This window comes from Lonchura striata, chromosome Z, assembly GCF_046129695.1.
Source record: "Lonchura striata isolate bLonStr1 chromosome Z, bLonStr1.mat, whole genome shotgun sequence".
Lineage (NCBI taxonomy): Eukaryota > Metazoa > Chordata > Aves > Passeriformes > Estrildidae > Lonchura > Lonchura striata.
The window spans coordinates 22,969,100-22,988,854 of record NC_134642.1 but is presented as its reverse complement, the minus strand read 5'-3'; the positions used below and the strand labels follow the sequence as shown (position 1 = coordinate 22,988,854).

The 19,755-nt window shown below is 39.9% G+C and overlaps 1 protein-coding gene across 5 annotated transcripts in view; it reads left to right on the top strand.

Annotated features, from left to right (window-relative positions):
- SLC24A2 (solute carrier family 24 member 2) overlaps positions 1–8,618 on the top strand; it is a 112,257-nt gene extending 103,639 nt beyond the window's left edge. For all 5 annotated transcript variants that reach the window (XM_021535460.2, XM_021535463.2, XM_021535459.3 and 2 more), the window contains one exon: positions 1,677–8,618. In XM_021535460.2, coding sequence (XP_021391135.1) covers positions 1,677–1,926 — 250 coding nt within the window. In that variant the 3' untranslated portion in view covers positions 1,927–8,618. The remainder of the gene's footprint in view (positions 1–1,676) is intronic.
- Positions 8,619–19,755: the final 11,137 nt, after the last annotated feature.

The window sequence follows — 19,755 nt, the reverse complement described above, 5'->3', positions numbered from 1 at the left end:
TGATGATCAGGAACAATTAATTGCCTCTGTGGTATTCAACATATTTGCTGTAATAGCAACAGAAAGTCATTGTCTTGTGTAACTGGTTTAGGCTGCTGTTGACATGTGATTAATTTTTTTCTCTAAACCTGACAAGTCCCAAATTACAAACCAATTCTCTTTTAACAAAAAGGACCATTCTTATAGCTCTGACAATGTGAAACTACAATGAGATTGTGCAGAAGTTTTTTATTTACACTTCACTGCTTCATGACATCTCTAGGGTAATGATTTGTGGCATAATGTTGTAATTCAAATTCTTTTTTGAACTTTTGAGACCAAGGTAGATCAGGTTCAGAAACAGAGTAATCTGTGCCTTGGTGTTTTAAAACTGTGCAGGAAATACACAGATAAATTCTGTATTTGCTCCCACATTCCCATCTTCAACACAGGATGGAGGTACTGAGAATCATGTCCATACTTTCAACCATATTTGGTTATTTCTTGCTATCACACATAAACAGAAGAACAGGTCTAGTCATAGTTGCAGTTCCAGGCAGCCTGGTTGTAGAAGAGATCCTGGTTTTCACAGCTGAAAATACACCAGCAACTGCACAAACGTGCAAAAAAGGATTCTGAAGTTAGAATGTATAGTAACTATATTTTTTACTTTATCTGTTAGCTAATCACAGTACTTTAGACATAGTAGGAAAACTTGGCCAATTTTCTATTAATCCAGGAGCATTAAGTCTTTGAATATCTATATGCAGCAAACCAATAAAATACATGAAAACCATGTCCTCCTGCTTGGAGTACAGTGGATATATTACAAAATTATTTCTCTGTTACAGTGCTTTCCTACTTTTTAAAAAATATTTAATCTTCCTGCCAATGGACATGGTTTTGTCCAGCACCAGTCTGCTACATTTACAGCAGAAATGGCATAGTTGAGCTGTAGACTGGTGTAGTTAGTACTGCAGCTGTAATAAATTATTCTTTCCTGAGCTGCTTATTCAAAGTTTTAATTTGTGAGCTTCTGACAACTCACTTCATGCTTTCTAAGCCTGCTAAGCTCCAGTCAGTGTCTTAAATATTTATTTCAGCTTGACATCTTGCAGAGGGATATTGTCTCCTTCTGTGGCGTGAGAGATGAGAAATAAAATGACAGCAGACACAGAAATAGAAGTTAAGCTCAAGTTCAATTGAAGTTCACAGTTTAACAGAGGTTTATACAGTAAATGTGGACAAAGATATTTAAGGGTGAAATTTTGCAGGCAGTGCCTTGCAGAGTGCTGGCTCTTCCTGGCAAGGACATGTTTCTTTCCACTCACCTGTCAGGCAGGCTCTTGGAAACAGTGTGCAAATAGCTTCTGCAGATAGTGTGAAATCTAAAAACAAACAAAAGGGGTTTTCCTCTTCACAGACAGGATGCCACGTGATTTGACAGCCAAGGGAAAGATAATTCACCAGTATAATTGGTGGAAGAGTGGGGAGTAAAAAATCCCATGTGTTCTCCCCAAGAACTATGAGAAAGCTTACAATTTACATTTATGCAATTATTAGAAGAGCTGAACCTCTTCCTGCCTCACTTTATGCAGGAAGCCTTTGGTTGTGTTTTGATTTGTCACTAGAAACTTCCTAGTCCTTCCTTCTGGACTTCTGCAATGTTTTAAATTAATTTTTCTGTTTCTTAACAGCCTTCCTCTTCCATGGCTCCTCTTTGCTGTGGTTAACAGCTTTGCGCCAGTGACAGTCAGCAGCAATGGTCTGTTCTGTGCAATTGTCCTCCTCTTCATCATGCTGCTCTTTGTCATCCTCTCCATTGCTTCCTGCAAGTGGAAGATGAATAAAATCCTGGGTTTCCTCATGTTTGGGCTTTATTTTGTGTTCCTGATTGTCAGTGTCCTTCTGGAGGACAAAGTGATCCAGTGTCCTGTCTCCATCTAGTGGAAAGTGATGTTTCTCGACAGAAGAAAAAAAAAAAAAGAAAAAAGAAAAACCAAAACATATATATTTATTTAAAAAGATACATATGTCAAAACAAAACAGCGAAAAAAAGAAAACACAGTGGAAAATTGCAGCCGGAATAACCCATGGATCTGTAAATTTTCTCTTCCTCAATTTTAAAAGAGTAAAAGAAAGAATGGGATACAAAGGGTCAGTCTCAGAGCTGAGTAATGGCTGCTGCTGGACAGTGCAGTCACTCCTGGAGGGCTGAGTGCACCGAAGGTTCCTCTGCTGCAGAGCATCCTCGCCGCTCAGCGCTGGGCACGCGACGTGCGCAACAGTGACAGTCCTGCTTCTCCTCTGCCTACGGTACCTGCCCACTGACTTCGTGCTCTCTGTAGTAGTATACACAGACACAGTGTGCTCAGTTCTTAAAGCTCTCCTCTTCCAAGAGGAATGCTAATATTAACTTTGTGGAGGCACCACCCCCCACACACCCTGGTACAGGATTTTTCCAATAACCTGCTGAAACTCCTGAGTGGAAAGCATACACCAAGCAATGAGTCACAAACAGGGAAGGGCTTGTATGTCTCTTCATGGGAGTGGATTTATCTGATTTATGTGATTTCAACAAAGCCAGGGAATTCATCAGTGTTTTGATCATCTGCATCACAGGTCCGTAAAGGCAATCAGCAGGATGTTAATGGTGTGTTTTTACATCTTGCAAAACTCTTCAGGTTCCAGAAACTCTGGCACTGAAGGAGCCATGATGCCTGACCATTTTGTAACTGGTGCAGATTTTCATTGCATTCTCATGCAAAGACCAGAATGGGGATAATCTTTCTTCTCTAATAGCAACGCAGCATGCAGTGACATCATACAGCTATGTGAACACACTATTTTTTCTAATGCAGCAATATCAACAGTACCAATGGCTTTCAGATGCTGTTATGAGTTTGCCTTTTCATGCCAGAATAAAAAGGCTAATTTGCTTATGCATAGTGTTCCATACAGAAAATAGAAGTAGTTATAAAGTGTCAGCCTAATTGCTAAGTGAATATATACTTTATAGGCTTTCACTATTACTTGGAGTGTAAGGACCTTCACAGCTACATATAGTTATTGCTGGAAGAGATCTCTAGCTGTTATATAAAGCTGGGAAGCTCACATTTGCTGTTAGAAATCTTGAAACTAGTTAGGAGAAACACAATTTAAATACAGTGGAGCTGCAGGAAACTTACATGAAAATTCTTCAGTGTTGCTGGAAGTGTACATGTCTAAAGAAAGGAAGGAGTGAAAATGCAACATCCTTTTTCTGAGATACTGAGAGAGAGAAGGTCCAAACCTAGAGCAGAAAAAAAAACAAGAAGGGAGAAAGCAACCAACTTTCTGTAGTTTGGCTGAGTTGTTTTTTTTTTTTTAGAGGACTGGAATGAATGTTAAGAAATTATTTCAGATAATCATCATTTGTTTGTTCAAGTTTTTTGTGCAATTAAGAGTTCATGAAGTTTCAGTGCATTTTTGTGACCTATTTCAGCATTGTTTTATATGTATCTTGTGCTCACAATGGCAATGCCATTCTCACATCTGTGTAACAGAAGTCTCAGCACATTTTGTCTTGTCTGTTTTTCTCTGCTCCGCACTGTTTGTTTCTCACTCATCCCTTTTTGTCCTTTACTATTTTCCTGTTATATGTGTTTGTATGTAACAGTGTATGATTAGAAAGTAAGGACTTGACATAAAACAATGGTAGAGAAAACAGTACAAAATTCATATTAGGAATGTTAATATTATGTGATATCATGAAGAAAAAAGTGAGATGTTAATGAAATAAACGAAGGATACTAGGAGTTGCAATGTCTGCTACTCATGTATTGTCCTAAGTCCTAGCTACATGCAGTATTTGATCTTAACCATACAGCAAGCAACATCTCTTAGCGATTTTTAGAGTGAGCTTCTCACACTGAGAGCAAAAACTTGTCTATGTATTCAAGATCCTTTACTGGTGTAGAATCCTTACCTGTCTTAACGATAGTGCTGCCCATCTCTAACATTGGTTCCTCTGGTGGAAGGTGGGTGTGTATACATAACTGTGGTGCCCTCTACTGACAGAACGGCAACCTAAAGCAAATTTGTAACCCAAATTCTGACCTCAATCAAAACGTGTGCTCCAAAATACAGAGCTGACTCCACAGTACAATCTATTCCAGAGGAGTCACCAAATGCTTTTGTTTCTGATGACAGTGCTCAAAACAGGCAATTCTTTCCCAAGTAAGCACAATCACACATAGGAGTGATCTAAGGGAAGGGCTATGTATGCAGGCACTTGGAAAATACTGCAATGCCCAGATTCACTGATCTGACATTTCAAAACAAGAATCAGACCAAAGTCCAGTCTCTATTTAGTACACTACTTTTTTCTTTTTCTTTTTTTTTTTTTTTAACTTCATACCATCTTCGTGTAACAACTCCCACACTAAAAAAAGAAAACTCCTACCTGACCTTCAGAGCTCTAAGGACATTCTGGTGCACTCAGAGCATCAGCAGCAGAGGCTGCTGCCCCACTGAGGGCGGGTAGGGAGTAGAGAGTAACTGGCATCAACAGCTTATAGGAATAGAAGACCTTTATGTATACCATTAAGGACTGGCATCCTGTGATAGCATTTCTATACTGTCTTAAAATGTGTCTCATTTCTTTCCCATGTCTGTTTGTCTCTATCACATCTTTATATAAGAAGGTATTAAAAACAACTCTTCCTCCTCCAGAATAAGACACCTCATGGCTCCCACTGCCTTGTAGCTGTTGGGCAGATCATTTTTTTCAAATGGCTGAAAAACTGTGCCAGTGGTACCTCAGATCCAGAGGTAATAGGACATATTTCAGTTGTGTGGTCCTTTCTGCAAAGGCTGTCTGTGAGCAGTGTTTATACTTGCCCAGGCACCTTTCTACTGCAGGTGTAACCTATTTGTGGATTCTTGGATGCTGATATACTCTTTGATTACAAGATAACAGCTCTGCTGGCTAGTAGAGAAAAAGAGGAGTGGCATGGAGGGAGAAGCTTAGTCCCTTATCCTGTACAGAAGGAATTCAGTCTTAAACTAGAATGCTGAGAAAATAGTCAAAAGCAGCTCATACTCAGTGACTGGATCTCAGTGAGTTGTCCAGGCTTAATGCTGCCAGAAACACACACACTTGTTGCAATATTCCTATTTTGCAATTTCAGCAAATTTTCCAGCATAAAGAGTTTATCATTGTTCATAATTATTTCAGTGTGGGATCATGAACTCTTCTCAACATTGCACACCTAGAAGTCAAAGTTCTATTTTCTTCAGCCAAAGTTCTGCATGACTTCACTAGGGATTTGGTCCTTCACACCGCCCAAATTCTACAGCAAGCTGGTTGGTGTTGAAGCCTCTTCCACCTGCTTGTCTGCCTGTGCTCACTTACTCAACTGATCCTGCTGTCTGCATAATCCTTATGAAGTATAAATGAATTAATAGAAAAATTGGCCTGTTCTAGCTTAGCACTTTCAGGACACCAGCTTAGAAACACAGAATTAAGATAAATATGCAACTTCAGATTAACTAATCCTCTATGGCACCATCATCTCTGAATGGAATCAATGTTGAACACAATTTTATTAAGGGATTTCTGGTGGCATTTGAACAGAATCATGGTTCAGATTGTAGCCAGTTTAAAAGGTCTTCTGCACTAACTTCATTGGAATTAAATATGAGAACGGGCCCCAAAGCTGCAAAATACCACTAGAATTCTACAACTATTTTCTGTTTTCCCTCTGCATAAGCCACCCTGGTCACAACTTGGTAAAAGCTATAGAAGTGTGATTAAAAGTGTGGTGTGAAGATTCTCTCCTTAAGAACTGCATATAGACATGGAAAAGTCTTTCAGCAAAGCTCTATGTATTTTAAATTAACTATTTTACTGAAAGCTAGTGCTTTCTTATAGTGCAGACAGGCTCTTGTGTCTGTATGCTTCTGCTTATGTATCCAGTTGATGTGGCTGACTGCATAAACCTCATGAAGCATAAAGCACAGTGGGCGACAAGCAACCTTATCTAGGTGTCATTTGTTTGTAATGGCAATGAACCTAGCATATAATTTCCACATATACTACTCTGAAGTAGTTTATGGTCACTGTCACTCATGGTACTGTTGTGTGTGGATATGAAGGTCCACAAAGTGGTAAATTAAACATGTAGTTAATCCAAGTACAGTGAAAAAAATAGATGCTTAGAAATATTATTAATGTTTGGGTGTTTTTTAAGGGATTATTTCTCTGGTTGTCTTTTACTTCATTACATATTTTGCAAAAAAGGGGATATTCAATGTTTTTTAATTATTATTCTTTCAGCAGTAATTTCTTAAAATAGCATCTTGTGGTCCATAATACTTATGTTCTGAGTCAAGTATGAGTCTGTATCTGATGGTTTCTTTATTTCTAACAAGGAAATAATCCCTCTCTAAGAACTGGCCCAATGAAATACAGAAGAATTCAGCCATTAATCTGGACAAGATGGAAACTTTTATCTTAGATTCCCATATTTCATAAATGTGTAGTTCATGAAGTTACATAACAAACCTAATTGTCCTGGGAGCTATGTACAAAGAGATAAATTACATTTACTTATATTCTTGGACAAAATTTTACCTCTTGTAAACAACAATGACACAACTAACTGAGAAAGAGGCATGGTTTGCAAACTGAAGAATTTGCACCTGGAAAAATACTTTGCAGAAAGTGAATTTGAGTATCAAATGGGATAGTTTGTACTCAACAGTGTGGAGAAGAATCCTGCTCCAGTCCTCCAAAAGCCACAGGTTTCATTCTTGGTTGATGTTAAAATTCTTCTTGGGTCTGTTGCCATCAGTTACAGGAATATTGGTGTTGAGATATCTGCCATTTCCATTGGAACTGGAGAGAGTCACCTCCAAACTGAAGTTCTGCAGTTCAGTGCACCCATCAGATGCAGCAGTCACATATGGCTCACAGCTGGGTAGCTCAGACGGGCCATCCTGCAGTGTGTGCTGGGTGTCTGTGCAGCATCCCAGGACTTGTCTGCCTGGATGGGTGCAGATAGTTTGGTCCTTCCCCTGCCTATGCTCCTGCGTGACCGGGTGCAAGCCGCGTCTTCTCCATGTCACCACATTAGCATGGGCTGAGCCCATGCTCCAGCCAGCCAGACACAGGTCAGCCCCAGCCTAGAAGCCATGCAATCCCTTTGAGTGTGTGTAGACCAGGCACAGAATTGGCCATATAATTCCTACATGAGCCATAAGTGAAACAACCCAGGACAAGAAAGAGTAATTCAAGATTGGTAAATGAACTGTACATTCATGTCGATTTATTGTAAATTCTCCACCCATTAAACATAAAACCAATCTAAACAATGAAATTTGTACACATTTTTAAAGATTGTGCACTTTACTATTTTATTTTTATTTTTACTTTGTGTCACATAGTTGTCTTAATGCAAAAAGAAGCCATAAAAGAACCCAGAAGACTAGTATGGGGTTTCTAAGTAAGGGGATCATTAATTTCAAAGTAAAAAATCAATTCCATGTCTCTGTTTAAGGTATAATGTCAAATACTGACAAATAAATGTACAGTAAAGAAGGATCTGGTTTTGCCTTAGTGATGCTGTGAGTAAGTTGGGGGAATTTACTTATACTCTTGAGTTTTCCTGTGGGGCTGTACAAAATGCTGCACACTACCTTTGCAGCAGGGACTCAATCCTGCTACCCTTGTTCACCCCAGGAGAAGGAATAAAACACTTGCAGAATCAGGCCCAATGAGGCAATTAAATAATTCTGCTACTCTGATGTTTTCTCCCACTGAGATCACAGTAAAGGAAGCTCCTTATGTTTTAGTAAGTTTATAAGAGATGCATTGCTTCTGTCAGTTTTTAAAAAATTTTCAGGGTCAGGTTATCCAATATAAATCAATCATTTATTTTACTCCCTCATAAAAATTAAGTAACGCCAAAGGATTTCACTTGGTTTTGTGTTAATTTCCATTATCAAGATCTCTCTTGCAGTTTTAATTTTGCAACCCTGATTCTGGGGAGTTGACTTACATAAATTAAAATTATTTCTGTCACTTAAGATGGCAAGATCAGGACATGGTATTGTGATGTGAAAATAGTAGTATTATAACTGAGGCTATTTTTGTAATAAAGTGTTTCTAGCATGTTTGTTTCACTTCGTAGTTTTCATTCTCTTATCATCCATCATTTTCAGCCTGAAAAAATCTGAAGTCCCCCATCTTTATTAATTTCAAACTTTAAAAGTAAAAATACATTTCCATGTATTTTTATTTTGCAAGTCCAGGCAACCCCCCAAAAATTCCAATTTTTTTCATGTGTTTAAGTGTATGGATCATTATTCACTAGATGATACTCTCGTATCTCTGAATCAGTATATTTTCTGTGAATACAAGTTTGTATATAGTATGAAAGTTACCTTTATTTGTATATAGGCTCTTGGAAATAATCCCTTCTATCAAGGTCCTACTTCACTATCTACAGAATATTTCACTGTGGCGTGCACACTTTCTCACCTTATCATATTAATACAGAGTTCTTCATATAAATCACTTAATGTAACGGAGTTGTCTAAGTGTGAATAACAATAACAACAATAAATACTAATAAAAAGAATGAAGAGTGTGTCAATTTGCTCAGTGTCTTTTGTCTTAATGGTCTTGGGTTTGCTGTTACTCTGAAAATAGTCTTTTAACTGCCTTCTCCAGGTTCAGTGATGATCTGCAGTGCTACTCATCATTACTGGTGTTCAAGCTGCACTGCTTGCCTATTGCCATGTCCCAGTGTCACCTTCTGTATATACACAGAGTAAGGAAATTGCATGTCTTTCAGTGAGCTTGAAATTTTGTTAGCCAAGAATTTCTCATCTACAGCCCAATGTGAATCCAAACTGCCTGGAGCTGTGCATGTCTGGAGCCCTGTTGTTCTGTTCAGGATAAAGTTCCCTTACATTTCTTTATTGATACATTTGATCACAAGATACTTTGAATGCCATTCTTTTCTTTTTTGACACCTTGTTTAATCTCCAGTCTATTGTCCTTGCCAACTGGGCTTTTTTCATGTTGTTTGGTTTTTTTTTGGTTTTTTTGTTTTGTTTTTTTTCTTTTTTTTAGTCTGTCCTTGGGTGAAAGATGCATTTAAATAAAAGAATGACATTCAATTAATTACAGTAAAATAAAGTCAATAATACTAACATTTTCTCACAATCAACCAAAATTTCCATCTTCACAAGTTGCAAAACATTGCACATGGACATTATTACTTGCTCTATCTCCCACAGTAGCCCCAGGAAGTCACTCTACACAATGAATTAAGGTGGTTTTTGTGAGCCATCATGCCAATGCTGAAGGTGTGAGCTCAGGAGAGTGTTTTTTCTTTCATCTTTAACCTTACTAGAGCCTTAAAAATTTAGATTGGAAACAAAATAAATTTGCAGATAGCTTAGGAGTTGAGAATGATGATTGCCCTGAGATATCCATGCCTGCCAAACAACAAAAACCGACAAGTCAAACACAACCTACAAAAACTAAAACTGGTGTAGGCTCTAAGTCACAGAGGCATGTGTGGGATGTTTTGAAATTTAGACTGGAGATAGAGAATTTGTAAAAAGACATTTAGTCTTTATGTGAGAAGTGAACATGCAAACATACACACAGAGGTGTTAATGGCTTTGCTCTATGGGTGTTCTTACCCTACTGCTTGCTAACATTTGATCTCTCCTCAACTGCAGTGACTCTTGTAAAATGGAGGATTTCAAATCCTTCAGTGGAACAGTAGGCCTTGATGCTATATGACTGGGTTGAGCAGGAAGAAAAGAAAAACATATTATATATCCACCATAATCCTGCCTGGGGGAAGTTGCCTTATTATGCGTCTACAAGCAAGTACTTCACTGCCTTGCCTGTAGTGCTGAAAAAAACATTTACTATTACTTTTTTCCTGTACAAGTAGTCACATTTGGAGTGTTAATTGACAAGGAGAAAAGCAATGTGCATGTTAACACTGAGTTCAAACTTTCCTTCCCTGGAAAGACTTCAGAATTTCCCTTTAAAACAAAGAATTCCTTTGCTGTCAACACATACCTCAGAGAAGTAAATATTTGTGCCAGAAACTTGCAAAGAGTACAGATTTTAGCCCTGAAGAGATGTTTTTTCATCCCTTCATCTCTAATTTATGCAAATTTTCACATCATGGTTTGAACAACACATATATTTTGTGGACAAGGGGGGCGTTTTTTGGCAGGATGATGAAGTACTAACAATTAGTTGTAAATCTACAGTATTGCTTCTGAGGCATCAAACCCATTTCTGAGCAATTTCTTGTTAGCTAAATATAAGGATAGTCAGAGGAGCTACCAGCATCCTGTAAGTTTAAAACACTCCAAATAGAATGTTTGAACAACACTTTTATAATGAATGAAATTTCAAATGAAAATGTGTCCCACAAACCTTTTGGTTTTGCTTGCAAACACTTTTTGCCTGTCCATCAGCAATGATGAGCCAATGCTGGCTCTCAGCTACAACTTTCCACTAACTGCTGCTAAAAATGTGAAACTGCATGTGCTGTCTCTGCTGTGTTGGAGGATTTCCTGCAGTGGGGTTGTGTCAGAGCGAAGACCTGGCTTGGGCTTGCTGACTGAGGCCGAGGAGGCAGAGGAGGAGGTGGGTGGGAGGGTTTGTGGGCATTGTCCACATAGGAAAACACAACACTTTAGTGGACCCTGCATTTGACACTGTGATCCAGAGAGTAGGGCAGGAGGGAAGACTGAGAAAAACTGACATAAAAATCAGTTTTAATTTGTCTAAAAGGACATATAACAGATAGTTTTCCCTCCTGCCTCTCTGCAGCCCAGTTTAATTTTCCTGTAAAATGAAAGAATACAGCCCTGAGTAACATCCTCTAGGAGACACTGTGTAAGCAGGGAGGTTGGACTCGATGAGCCCACCAGTGATGTCTTCCAACCAAAGTCAGTAATTCTGTGAATGGTTTAGTGAAAAAAATACTCCCACTGCCCATTCCTCACCCCAACTTATTTCCTATTCTTTGTTACTAACTAGTATGAGAGAAAGGGGAAACTATTCCCAGAATTGTCAAATTCCCTGTGAAGATCTGGACCTGCTCTTGTCATGTACTGCCTGCCTGCCTTGATACCATGCCATAGTGCTGGTCAGAATTTGCCTCTCACAGCAGCAACCAACTCTTGCCAATTTGATAGCTGGATTTTCAAGACTAAGAGATAGTCAGATGTAGTCTGATCCTCTGGAACTAGAATATACTGCTGGCCAAAACTATCTCTAAAGAGTTTCACTGAAGTTCACAAAATACAAGACTGTTGAAGAAAAATCAGTTTGAGTGTTGGAAAATTTAGCTTGTTCCAGGCTAACATGCTGTAGGATTCAGCATTTGTGCCTCAGTCAAAAGTATCATTAAACCTATTTTCTGTTATATTATATAATGAACTTTTGAAAAATTATTCCCTAAAATTCACTTTACTTTCCACTCAGAAGAGTATTTTTCAACTAAGCTTTTACCAGAAATTGACTGGAAGCAGAAATTGCTAAAGGTTCATGATTGTTAATATGCAATTTTTCCAAAAATAAAATTCCTGGATAGCTTTTCCCTACTGCCTGTCCTGCTAAAATCCTATTTAAAACATGCCAGGTTGTTGTCTTGAGAAGAGCTGGTATAAGCACAGTGGAGCCAAATTTTCCCTGTCCTGAGGCCTGTTTTTACTGTTCTGGCTCCCTCTATATTCCTATCCTCTCTGTTCATCACATTGCTCAGCATCCAAAAGAATTCTTGTCACAAATGGTGCCCCAGCAAGTGGAGGCAGGTGATACTCAGAGTGAGAAGGTCTCAGGCCAGGCAAGACCAGTTTGTCCCAGCTGGCACCACAGCTGACAACACTTCTAGTTGTTGGTGGTATCACTTGGGAGCTAAACATAGAGTGGCAATGTCAGCTCTGCAGGCACCACCAGGCACTGTGGAAGGAGCAGAGAGCAACTGGCAGAAGCAGGGCACCCTCAGTTGTTTCACAGTGGGTTTGTGCAAAGTCTGGGTGCCAACAGAAAGGTGATGCCATGTACCATGCACCTACTGCTTCACCTGCCCTGGTGAGCTCTACCATTCCTGCCCCACAGAAATAAGCTTTCTGGCATGAAGGTACTTTGGCACCTGTACCAACTTGTCTGGAGCTGCTAAAGTAACAGACCTTAACATGCATGCATGCATGCCTTGTGAGTGAACACTTCTGGGAAAGAGCAAAAGAAAAATCTCATAATCACCAGGTCTGCCACAAAATCAGGAAGAGGTGAGCACAGTGATCGCCCAAAGAAATATTAATATTCTAGAATGTCAGGGGAGGTAGGTGGACTGAAACGCAAACAGGTCATGTTCTCAGTGCCTGGAAGGTGGCTTATCTGGATTAATAACTTGTGCTGGCATGGTTGCTGAAGCTTTCATTTTCTTGGAATTACCTTAATAGCAAAGTGTCTGGTAGCAGGTGTGCTTGCGGACATTTGCAGGCAATTATCTCTGCTGACAAGGAGATAGAATAAAACCCTTAATGCAGGAAGAGAGCAAGGCACAGCCAGACAAGGACATTAAACAGGGCAGTACATCTCATCATGTCCTTGTTCCAAATATATATTTAGCATTACAGCAGCTGTTCTCTAGTCAAAACCCCTGCTGGCCTTCATTGCAACAAAACCATCCTCTCCTGGCTGATTTCAATGCTGAATGTTAAAGAATAAGGGCAGTGATAGAGATCATAAAGAGTGCAGTAAGTAATTATTACATTTTCCAATACATGGCTGGTACCTAAACAAATCTCTAGGTTTCTCTAGGCTCCTGCACCAGCCCAAGATACGATAAAGAGAAGATGGGCTTGGATGGAGCTTTGTCTTTCATCTCAGGGACTTAACACTCACATGGAGTGAATTTCCTCAGCCCCACCATACCCCCCTCAAGAGCTGCGGATTGTATTTTCCTTCTAGATTGAGATTCAACAGATTTATTTCTGTTCACTATGTGTTCTGGTTGCCATGCCAAGTAATTGAGTGAATCCCATCATTTCCTGGGGAAGGGATGGTGAAAGTCTCTGCACCTCCAGGCGGGCTCCAGGCAAAAGCACACATCTGCTCAACATTCCCAGCTACACAAAACCACTGTGCAACATGCAGCCTGCCAGCAGGCTGCAGGGAACAACTTGTCCAGACTGGTTGCATCTGAAGGCCTTGCTGATTTTGATCTGTGTTCTGACCAATGAGTCAGCAGCAGAGTAAAAATTTGATGTCTTTGAGAAGTTTGTCAAGCTACACAGAACTGCAAAGGAAAGAGGGTCAGTGAACCTCTCTCTTTCTCCTACAGTGCTGTGTGGTTTTAATCTCAGTTCATATGCAGCTAAATTGAAAGAAATAAAAACCAGGAAAGTCAAATTCATATAGGAAAAGTAATTTTATTGCCCTAAACTGTACTTCTTCCTCAATTTCACATTTATTTGGGGCACAGTTAGTCTGAGAAGGCAACACCTTTCTTTGGCACCAGAAAAAGCAGTTTAACCATAACTAGGTAAAATCAAGTGAGTGTATTTCAACAGGCCTTTCTGTGGAATTTGGAGACAATATCTGGGCATGAATTTGTTCCTGAAAGTTTGGCTTTGCATGCTAAGTGTAGATATTGTCACCAAAACTGAAACTCTCCAACAACATCTTTTTGGTGTTAGAGAATAAAGACGTTATTTTACTCTGGCCAGGATGTGCAACTGAAATCATTCCATGCTTCTTTACCAGACTTTTCACATACCTATACAGACAAAACCCAAAGAAATTCTCATACATGGATCTTAAATTACACAGTTATTAATATTCAATCTCCTATTTGCTATTGATCCCTTCATCTCTGATGCTAACTTGGTCCTCATTGTTTGGTTCTCTCATAATCTTTTCCCAGGCCAGATGTCTCTGACCTCTCCAGTGGGTGATGTTCATTAGTGCTCATTTCTGTCTTATGTATCTTCTGGCTATTCCAAATCCATAGATCTTGAGCTCATCAGGCCTCTCCCTGTGAACAGAGTCTTTTGTAGAAAAACTTAAATTCCCCTGCCCATGGGCAAAAGAGAACAAAACCTTTACTAAAGTTACATTAAAGAATATTAAAAGTTGTATGACTTCCAACAAAGTCGCCTACCTATTTTAGCAGTGGAAGCTCTGCTATTTACCATATGTTGCCCTGAAAAATAAAATGTATAGTGGTTTCCAGCAGCATTTTATTTTTATGGCCAAGAAGTGCTATCAGCCTAATAAAAACATGATTGTTCTGCTAGATTTTCATCCTGTGCTATCACATCCCAGTTGGAGACGTGTAAGGGCAGGAAGATGTCAAAAGGGCCTGTCAATGCAAGGGATCCAAATGTTTATCTCCCATAGGTTTCTGTATCTGTTCTTATCATAGTCCACAGAGAACAGATACCTTATGCCAGGATAGCATTTTATTTAAAGTAAATGTTCACAAACATAAAAATGAGAATCCTTGGAAGATAACTTTCAATAGAGCAGAACAAGAGATTAACCATTGCATAAGCCAGAGGAAGATGAGGAGCTGTAATGTCAGGAACTCACTGTGCCACTGTCTATATGTCAAAAAATAGGCAGGCAAGACAGTTACACCAGGAAAACATTAACTACAGCAATCTAATGAAGGTAATGCAAAGGAAGTGTGTGGGAAAACACACTGTGAAAAGCCAGTCTATAATGGAGACAGAGGAGTCCTGCAACTTTATTTGTATAAAGGGAGAGTCCCCGTCCACTGGGGCTTAGTCCTGTGGGATTTCCCTCTCTTTAGTTTTCAGTTTCCTTTTATCCTCAACTCTCAGCCACATGTTGTGCACTCCTTTCCACATTGGCTGAGGTACTAGGAAGGTACAGCCTTCCCAAACCACCTAGCACATATTCCCTGCTTGAACATCTCATTTTCCTCCAATGTTTAAAATCCAGCCTATCTGGGTTCTGCAGTAGACTTTGGGCAGACCCATTTGCCTAAAGTTCAGAAGTCAAGCTAAGTAGGTTCTGTTGAGTTTAAGTTGAATTGAATAGGAATTTAAGTTTCTCTACAAAAGACTGTTCACAGGGAGAGGCCTGATGAGCTCAAGATCTATGGATTGAGAGTAGCCAGAAGATACATAAGACAGAAATGAGCACTAATGAACATCACCCACTGGAGAGGTCAGAGACATCTGGCCTGGGAAAAGATTATGAGAGAACCAAACAATGAGGACCAAAGTTGCATTGAAGGTGAAGGGAATGATAGCCAATATTAATAACTGTGTAATTTAAGATCCATGTATGAGAATTTCTTTGGGTTTTGTCTGTATAGGTATGTGAAAAGTCTGGTAAAGAAGCATGGAATGATTTCAGTTGCACATCCTGGCCAGAATAAAATAACGTCTTTATTCTCTAACACCAAAAAGATGTTGTTGGAGAGTTTCTGTTTCCCCACAGTTTTGATGATATTATATGTAATACAGGTAATTCGCGCCGGTAGAGTGATACGTATGTAATATTTGATGTTATTAAGAAAATGCACAAGTCGGCACTGGGGGCTGTCTCACATATGTGGAAACTGGTCCCCAGTAAAACCTCATTTACAAGTTAATACATGTAGCCAGTCTGGAGATGGGTCGCTTCTCAAGGTGATCCAGGATCTCCCAAGCAATGATCATCCTGGCAAGACCCAAGACTGGGATCCCTGGAACCCTCCAGGGTGATACATCTGAATACCATATTCCTGTAAACACATCAGGAGGACCTATTGCTTCCTGGACACTGGACTGTTCAGCTCAACACAGAAAAAGAGACTTTATGAATATGTGGGATTTTGAATGGAAAGAAAAGGCTGATAGCTGAAATCCCAGCCTCAAGCAAAATAATCCCTATAAGAACCATTTGTGCTGAGAGTTTGGGGTGTGGCATAGGAGACTCTGCTGTAGTGGTCAGACCTGTATCTCACCCAGTGCCGATCCCGGGCTTGGCACTTCCTTTTCTTTGTAGCTGGCTCAGATGGAATTTGATTGCTATAATATTTTTTTTTTTTAATTTTTAATTCGGCTGGGCCAATTTTCTTATTATAGTGACAACTTGACTGATAGCATTTCTGCTTCTGACTTTTCTTTAATCTGATATCACAAGCTCTAACACACATTTCAGATTGCTGCCCACAGCAGCATGACTGAGAACCATCTAAGACACCTATCTGAAGCAATACATAGTGCATTTTTGTAATTGACAATGACTGTCTGAACAAAAGTATTTCTGCTGTGTTTAAACAGTATTCAGTCCTTGAAGCTGAAGAATTGCTGTGAGTTCTCCTAACTGTAGGATGTTATTTGGGCCAAGGGCAATACTGGGAATCATAAGATTCACAGAAAGGAGGGGAAAATGCTGCTTGAGCAGCTGCAAGGAACAATCTATTCACTTTACCTGCAGTGCCTTTGTCAGGAGGACAGCTGGGGAAAGTTCAGTCAGGAGACTTCAATGACAGAGCACTCTAAAGCCCTCAGATCAAAGCCACAGACATTACAGCTGTGCTGCCTGCATGATGATCATCTTGTAGTTGCAAACAGGTGTGGGAGAAAATACAAAAACGAGTTTTCTTTCTGACATAGTCCCCTGTCTTGCTTCTGTCAGGCCTACAGTTCTTTATTCCTTTAAACTGGTCTGCATTACTCCTGCTGGAGTCTGCATTCCCTTAATTTTGTAGTGCAGCCTGAGTTAACCAAGCCAGCTTATTTCACAGTATGAACAGTGTCTACAAGACTGGCCTTGCCTTCAGTGATAGCAAAATTACCATGCGCTTCACAGTGGGAGATGAAGTAGAGGCATGAAGAGCGAGCCTAAAAGAGTGACTTCGTGTCTTACTTTCTGGACTATTGCTTTCAGAGATTGCATAAGGAGAACTAAAAGCAAGATAAATCCATTAGTGCCAACAAAAGATTAAAACTACAATCAGATGGGTATAATTTGTGCAGTACTTCTTCATGAACAAAAGGGCTAGGGAGACAGTACAGAAGTTCAAATTCATTGTATTGCTGTAGGGAAAAAAAAAAAGACAAAATGCATCCTGTGGAATGGTAATTGCTGATTTTATGCAATTACCTCAATCTTCCAAAGTGTAATGAAGAAATATCCAGAAGGTATGAAGTCTGTTGCAGTCAAAACAAAAGGAGACCAACAGAGACAGATTTCCCAGTATCTCAGTTATCTCTTTCCTTTAAAAGTCTGATATGATTTCCTTAAAAAATATGACAGGATGCCTGCCTCTTCCAGTGACTACATATTCTTTTATTTTACTGATTGGCTAGTTTCACTCAGATTTGACAGAAAGGTGAAGATCCCAAAGGCAATCCTGTTTCCATGAGCTACATGGAAGTAGTTACCTTAGTGCAAATTGCTGCTATCAAGTGCCTCTGTTTAAAAAGAGGTCAATGACCTTCTGAACTTTTATGCATAGAGAATTCATGGGAGGGTGAGGCAGAGACATTATAAATACATTAAAAAATACATATAAATACATTAACAACATGAAGGCTTTCAATTTGTAAGGCAGAGGACTGTTCTAAGTTCAATTTCTTCAGCTTGTAGAGCTCCCCATGTTTGATTTTCCTGCCTTGCTGGCTGGCTGGTTTCTACAGGAACTAAAGCCTTTTCTGTAGCAGCAGTCATACAAGTGTTGGTGTTAGAAAAACCATGGAGTGTTGGAGGGTATGGTTCTTGTAATATATTATTTAGAATAAATTTGTGCTCAGGACTAAAAAATACAGTATCCTTTTAAATGGAACCAAGTGACAGGAAAGAGCAATATACACTGGATGAATTCCTGTCTCAAAAGGTGGTTATTCTGAAGAATTATTCTGTCTAGAAGATATTCCTTGAACAATAAGATGAATATTCACCAGAACAAGATATTCGAGGGGATTACTGTCTAACAGGATTTCAGCAATCAGAGTATTCCAGGAAAACTTCTGTTTAGAAGCACCACAAGAAAAGAACATGCATTAATTTGCAAAAAAGCACAAAAGGAAACAGGAGGACTCCACTAGAATTCCACTAAGTCTGGAAATAGTATAAAAAGGACTTTGTGAAATCAGTACCTTCTGAGGTGCAATGGGTATGGAGCTGCACAGTCCGGACCTAGTTCACCCAGCACCGATTGCCTGGCTCAGTGCTGATTTGCTTGTGGCTTTTCCAATTTTACTTTTATTTGTTTTAATAAAATCCCTTAATTATTAAATTTATTGATTCATTTATAGCAGCTCTGAAGACACATATTGCCTGCTACAAGCTTTAACCCAGAGGCCCCAGGCTGGGGCTAAGGTAGGCACCAGTCCAGTGGTAGTGCCAGCTTTAGGCAGGTAGCAAGGGGTGGAGGACTGATTTTTATCCCGGGTGACTGTTCCCCAGCAGGGCTAACAGTCTAGCAGTGCTGCATATACAGTCAGTCTCCTGAATGGAAGAACTATATGAATTTTTAACAAGAAAAGCCCAACCTCTGTGTCATGCTCCATTGCAATGGGTTAAGTAGAAGCCCGAGCCAGCAAGGCATGTCCAGAGCCTTCAGAGGATACAGAGGTCAGCAGGAGAGTACCTGAAGGACAGCTTTAAGGAATTCCAGCCACTCCAGACAGAAAGTAAGACTCATTGGGGGCCCAATTTTAATGCCTCTATGCTAATGCTGACAACAACATGGGGGAATAAATAGGAGAGACAAGAAATGTGTACCACCTGCAAGGCTATGATTTTACTGGCATCACACAAACATGGTGAGATGACTCCTATGACTGGAGTGTTGGAATGGAAGGAATAGGCTCTTTAGGAAAGATGGGCAGGGGAGGCAGGGAGGCAGTCGCCTTCTATGTTAGTGACCATCTGGAATGCATGGAGCTCCACCAGGAGCTGGATAAAGAGCTTAGAGCTTATGGGTCAGCAATAGGCAGGGACAGATGACTTCATAGTGGAAGTCTGATACAGATCACTTGACCAGGAAGACTGAGCCAATGAGGCCCTCTAAGACAGAGAGAAACAAACACACATAATCACATTCACAAACCCTGGTCCTCATGGAGAACTTCAACACCCTGACATCTGTCAGAAGAAGACTTGATTACACAGGACATGGAGAGGGCCAAGGTACCCAACAGCTTTTTTGCCTCCATCTTCACCAGCAAATGCTTCAGTTGTGTAAGATAAGATCAGAGATTGGGACAATGAAGAACTGTCTGCTCTAGACAACTAGGTTTGAGACCATTTATGACAAATGAAGGCTCACAAATTGATGGTACCTGGGAAGATACGTCTACAGGTCTTGATGGAACTGGCCAAGGAAGTAGCTAAGCCACTATCCATCATATTTAAGAAGTCATGGCAGTCTGGCGCCATGGCAGTCTGGTTCCATTCAGGTTCCCACTGAATGGAAAAGGGGGAAAAGGGGGAAAAAGCACGTCCTTTTTAAAAGGGTAAATAGTCAAACATTACATCCTTTCTCTCAATTGGAAAGACATGGATCTGACGTATCTACTACTCAGTGGATAAGGAATTTTCTAGAGTTGCAGTCAATGGTTTGATGTCCAAGTAGAGACCAAGGATGAATGGTGTTCCTCAGGTGTCAGTATTTGTAGCAGACCTGTTTAACATCTTTATCAGTGTCATGGACAGTGCTATTGAGTGCACTCCCAGCAAGGCTGCTGACACCAAGCTGTGTGGTGCAGTTAACACAC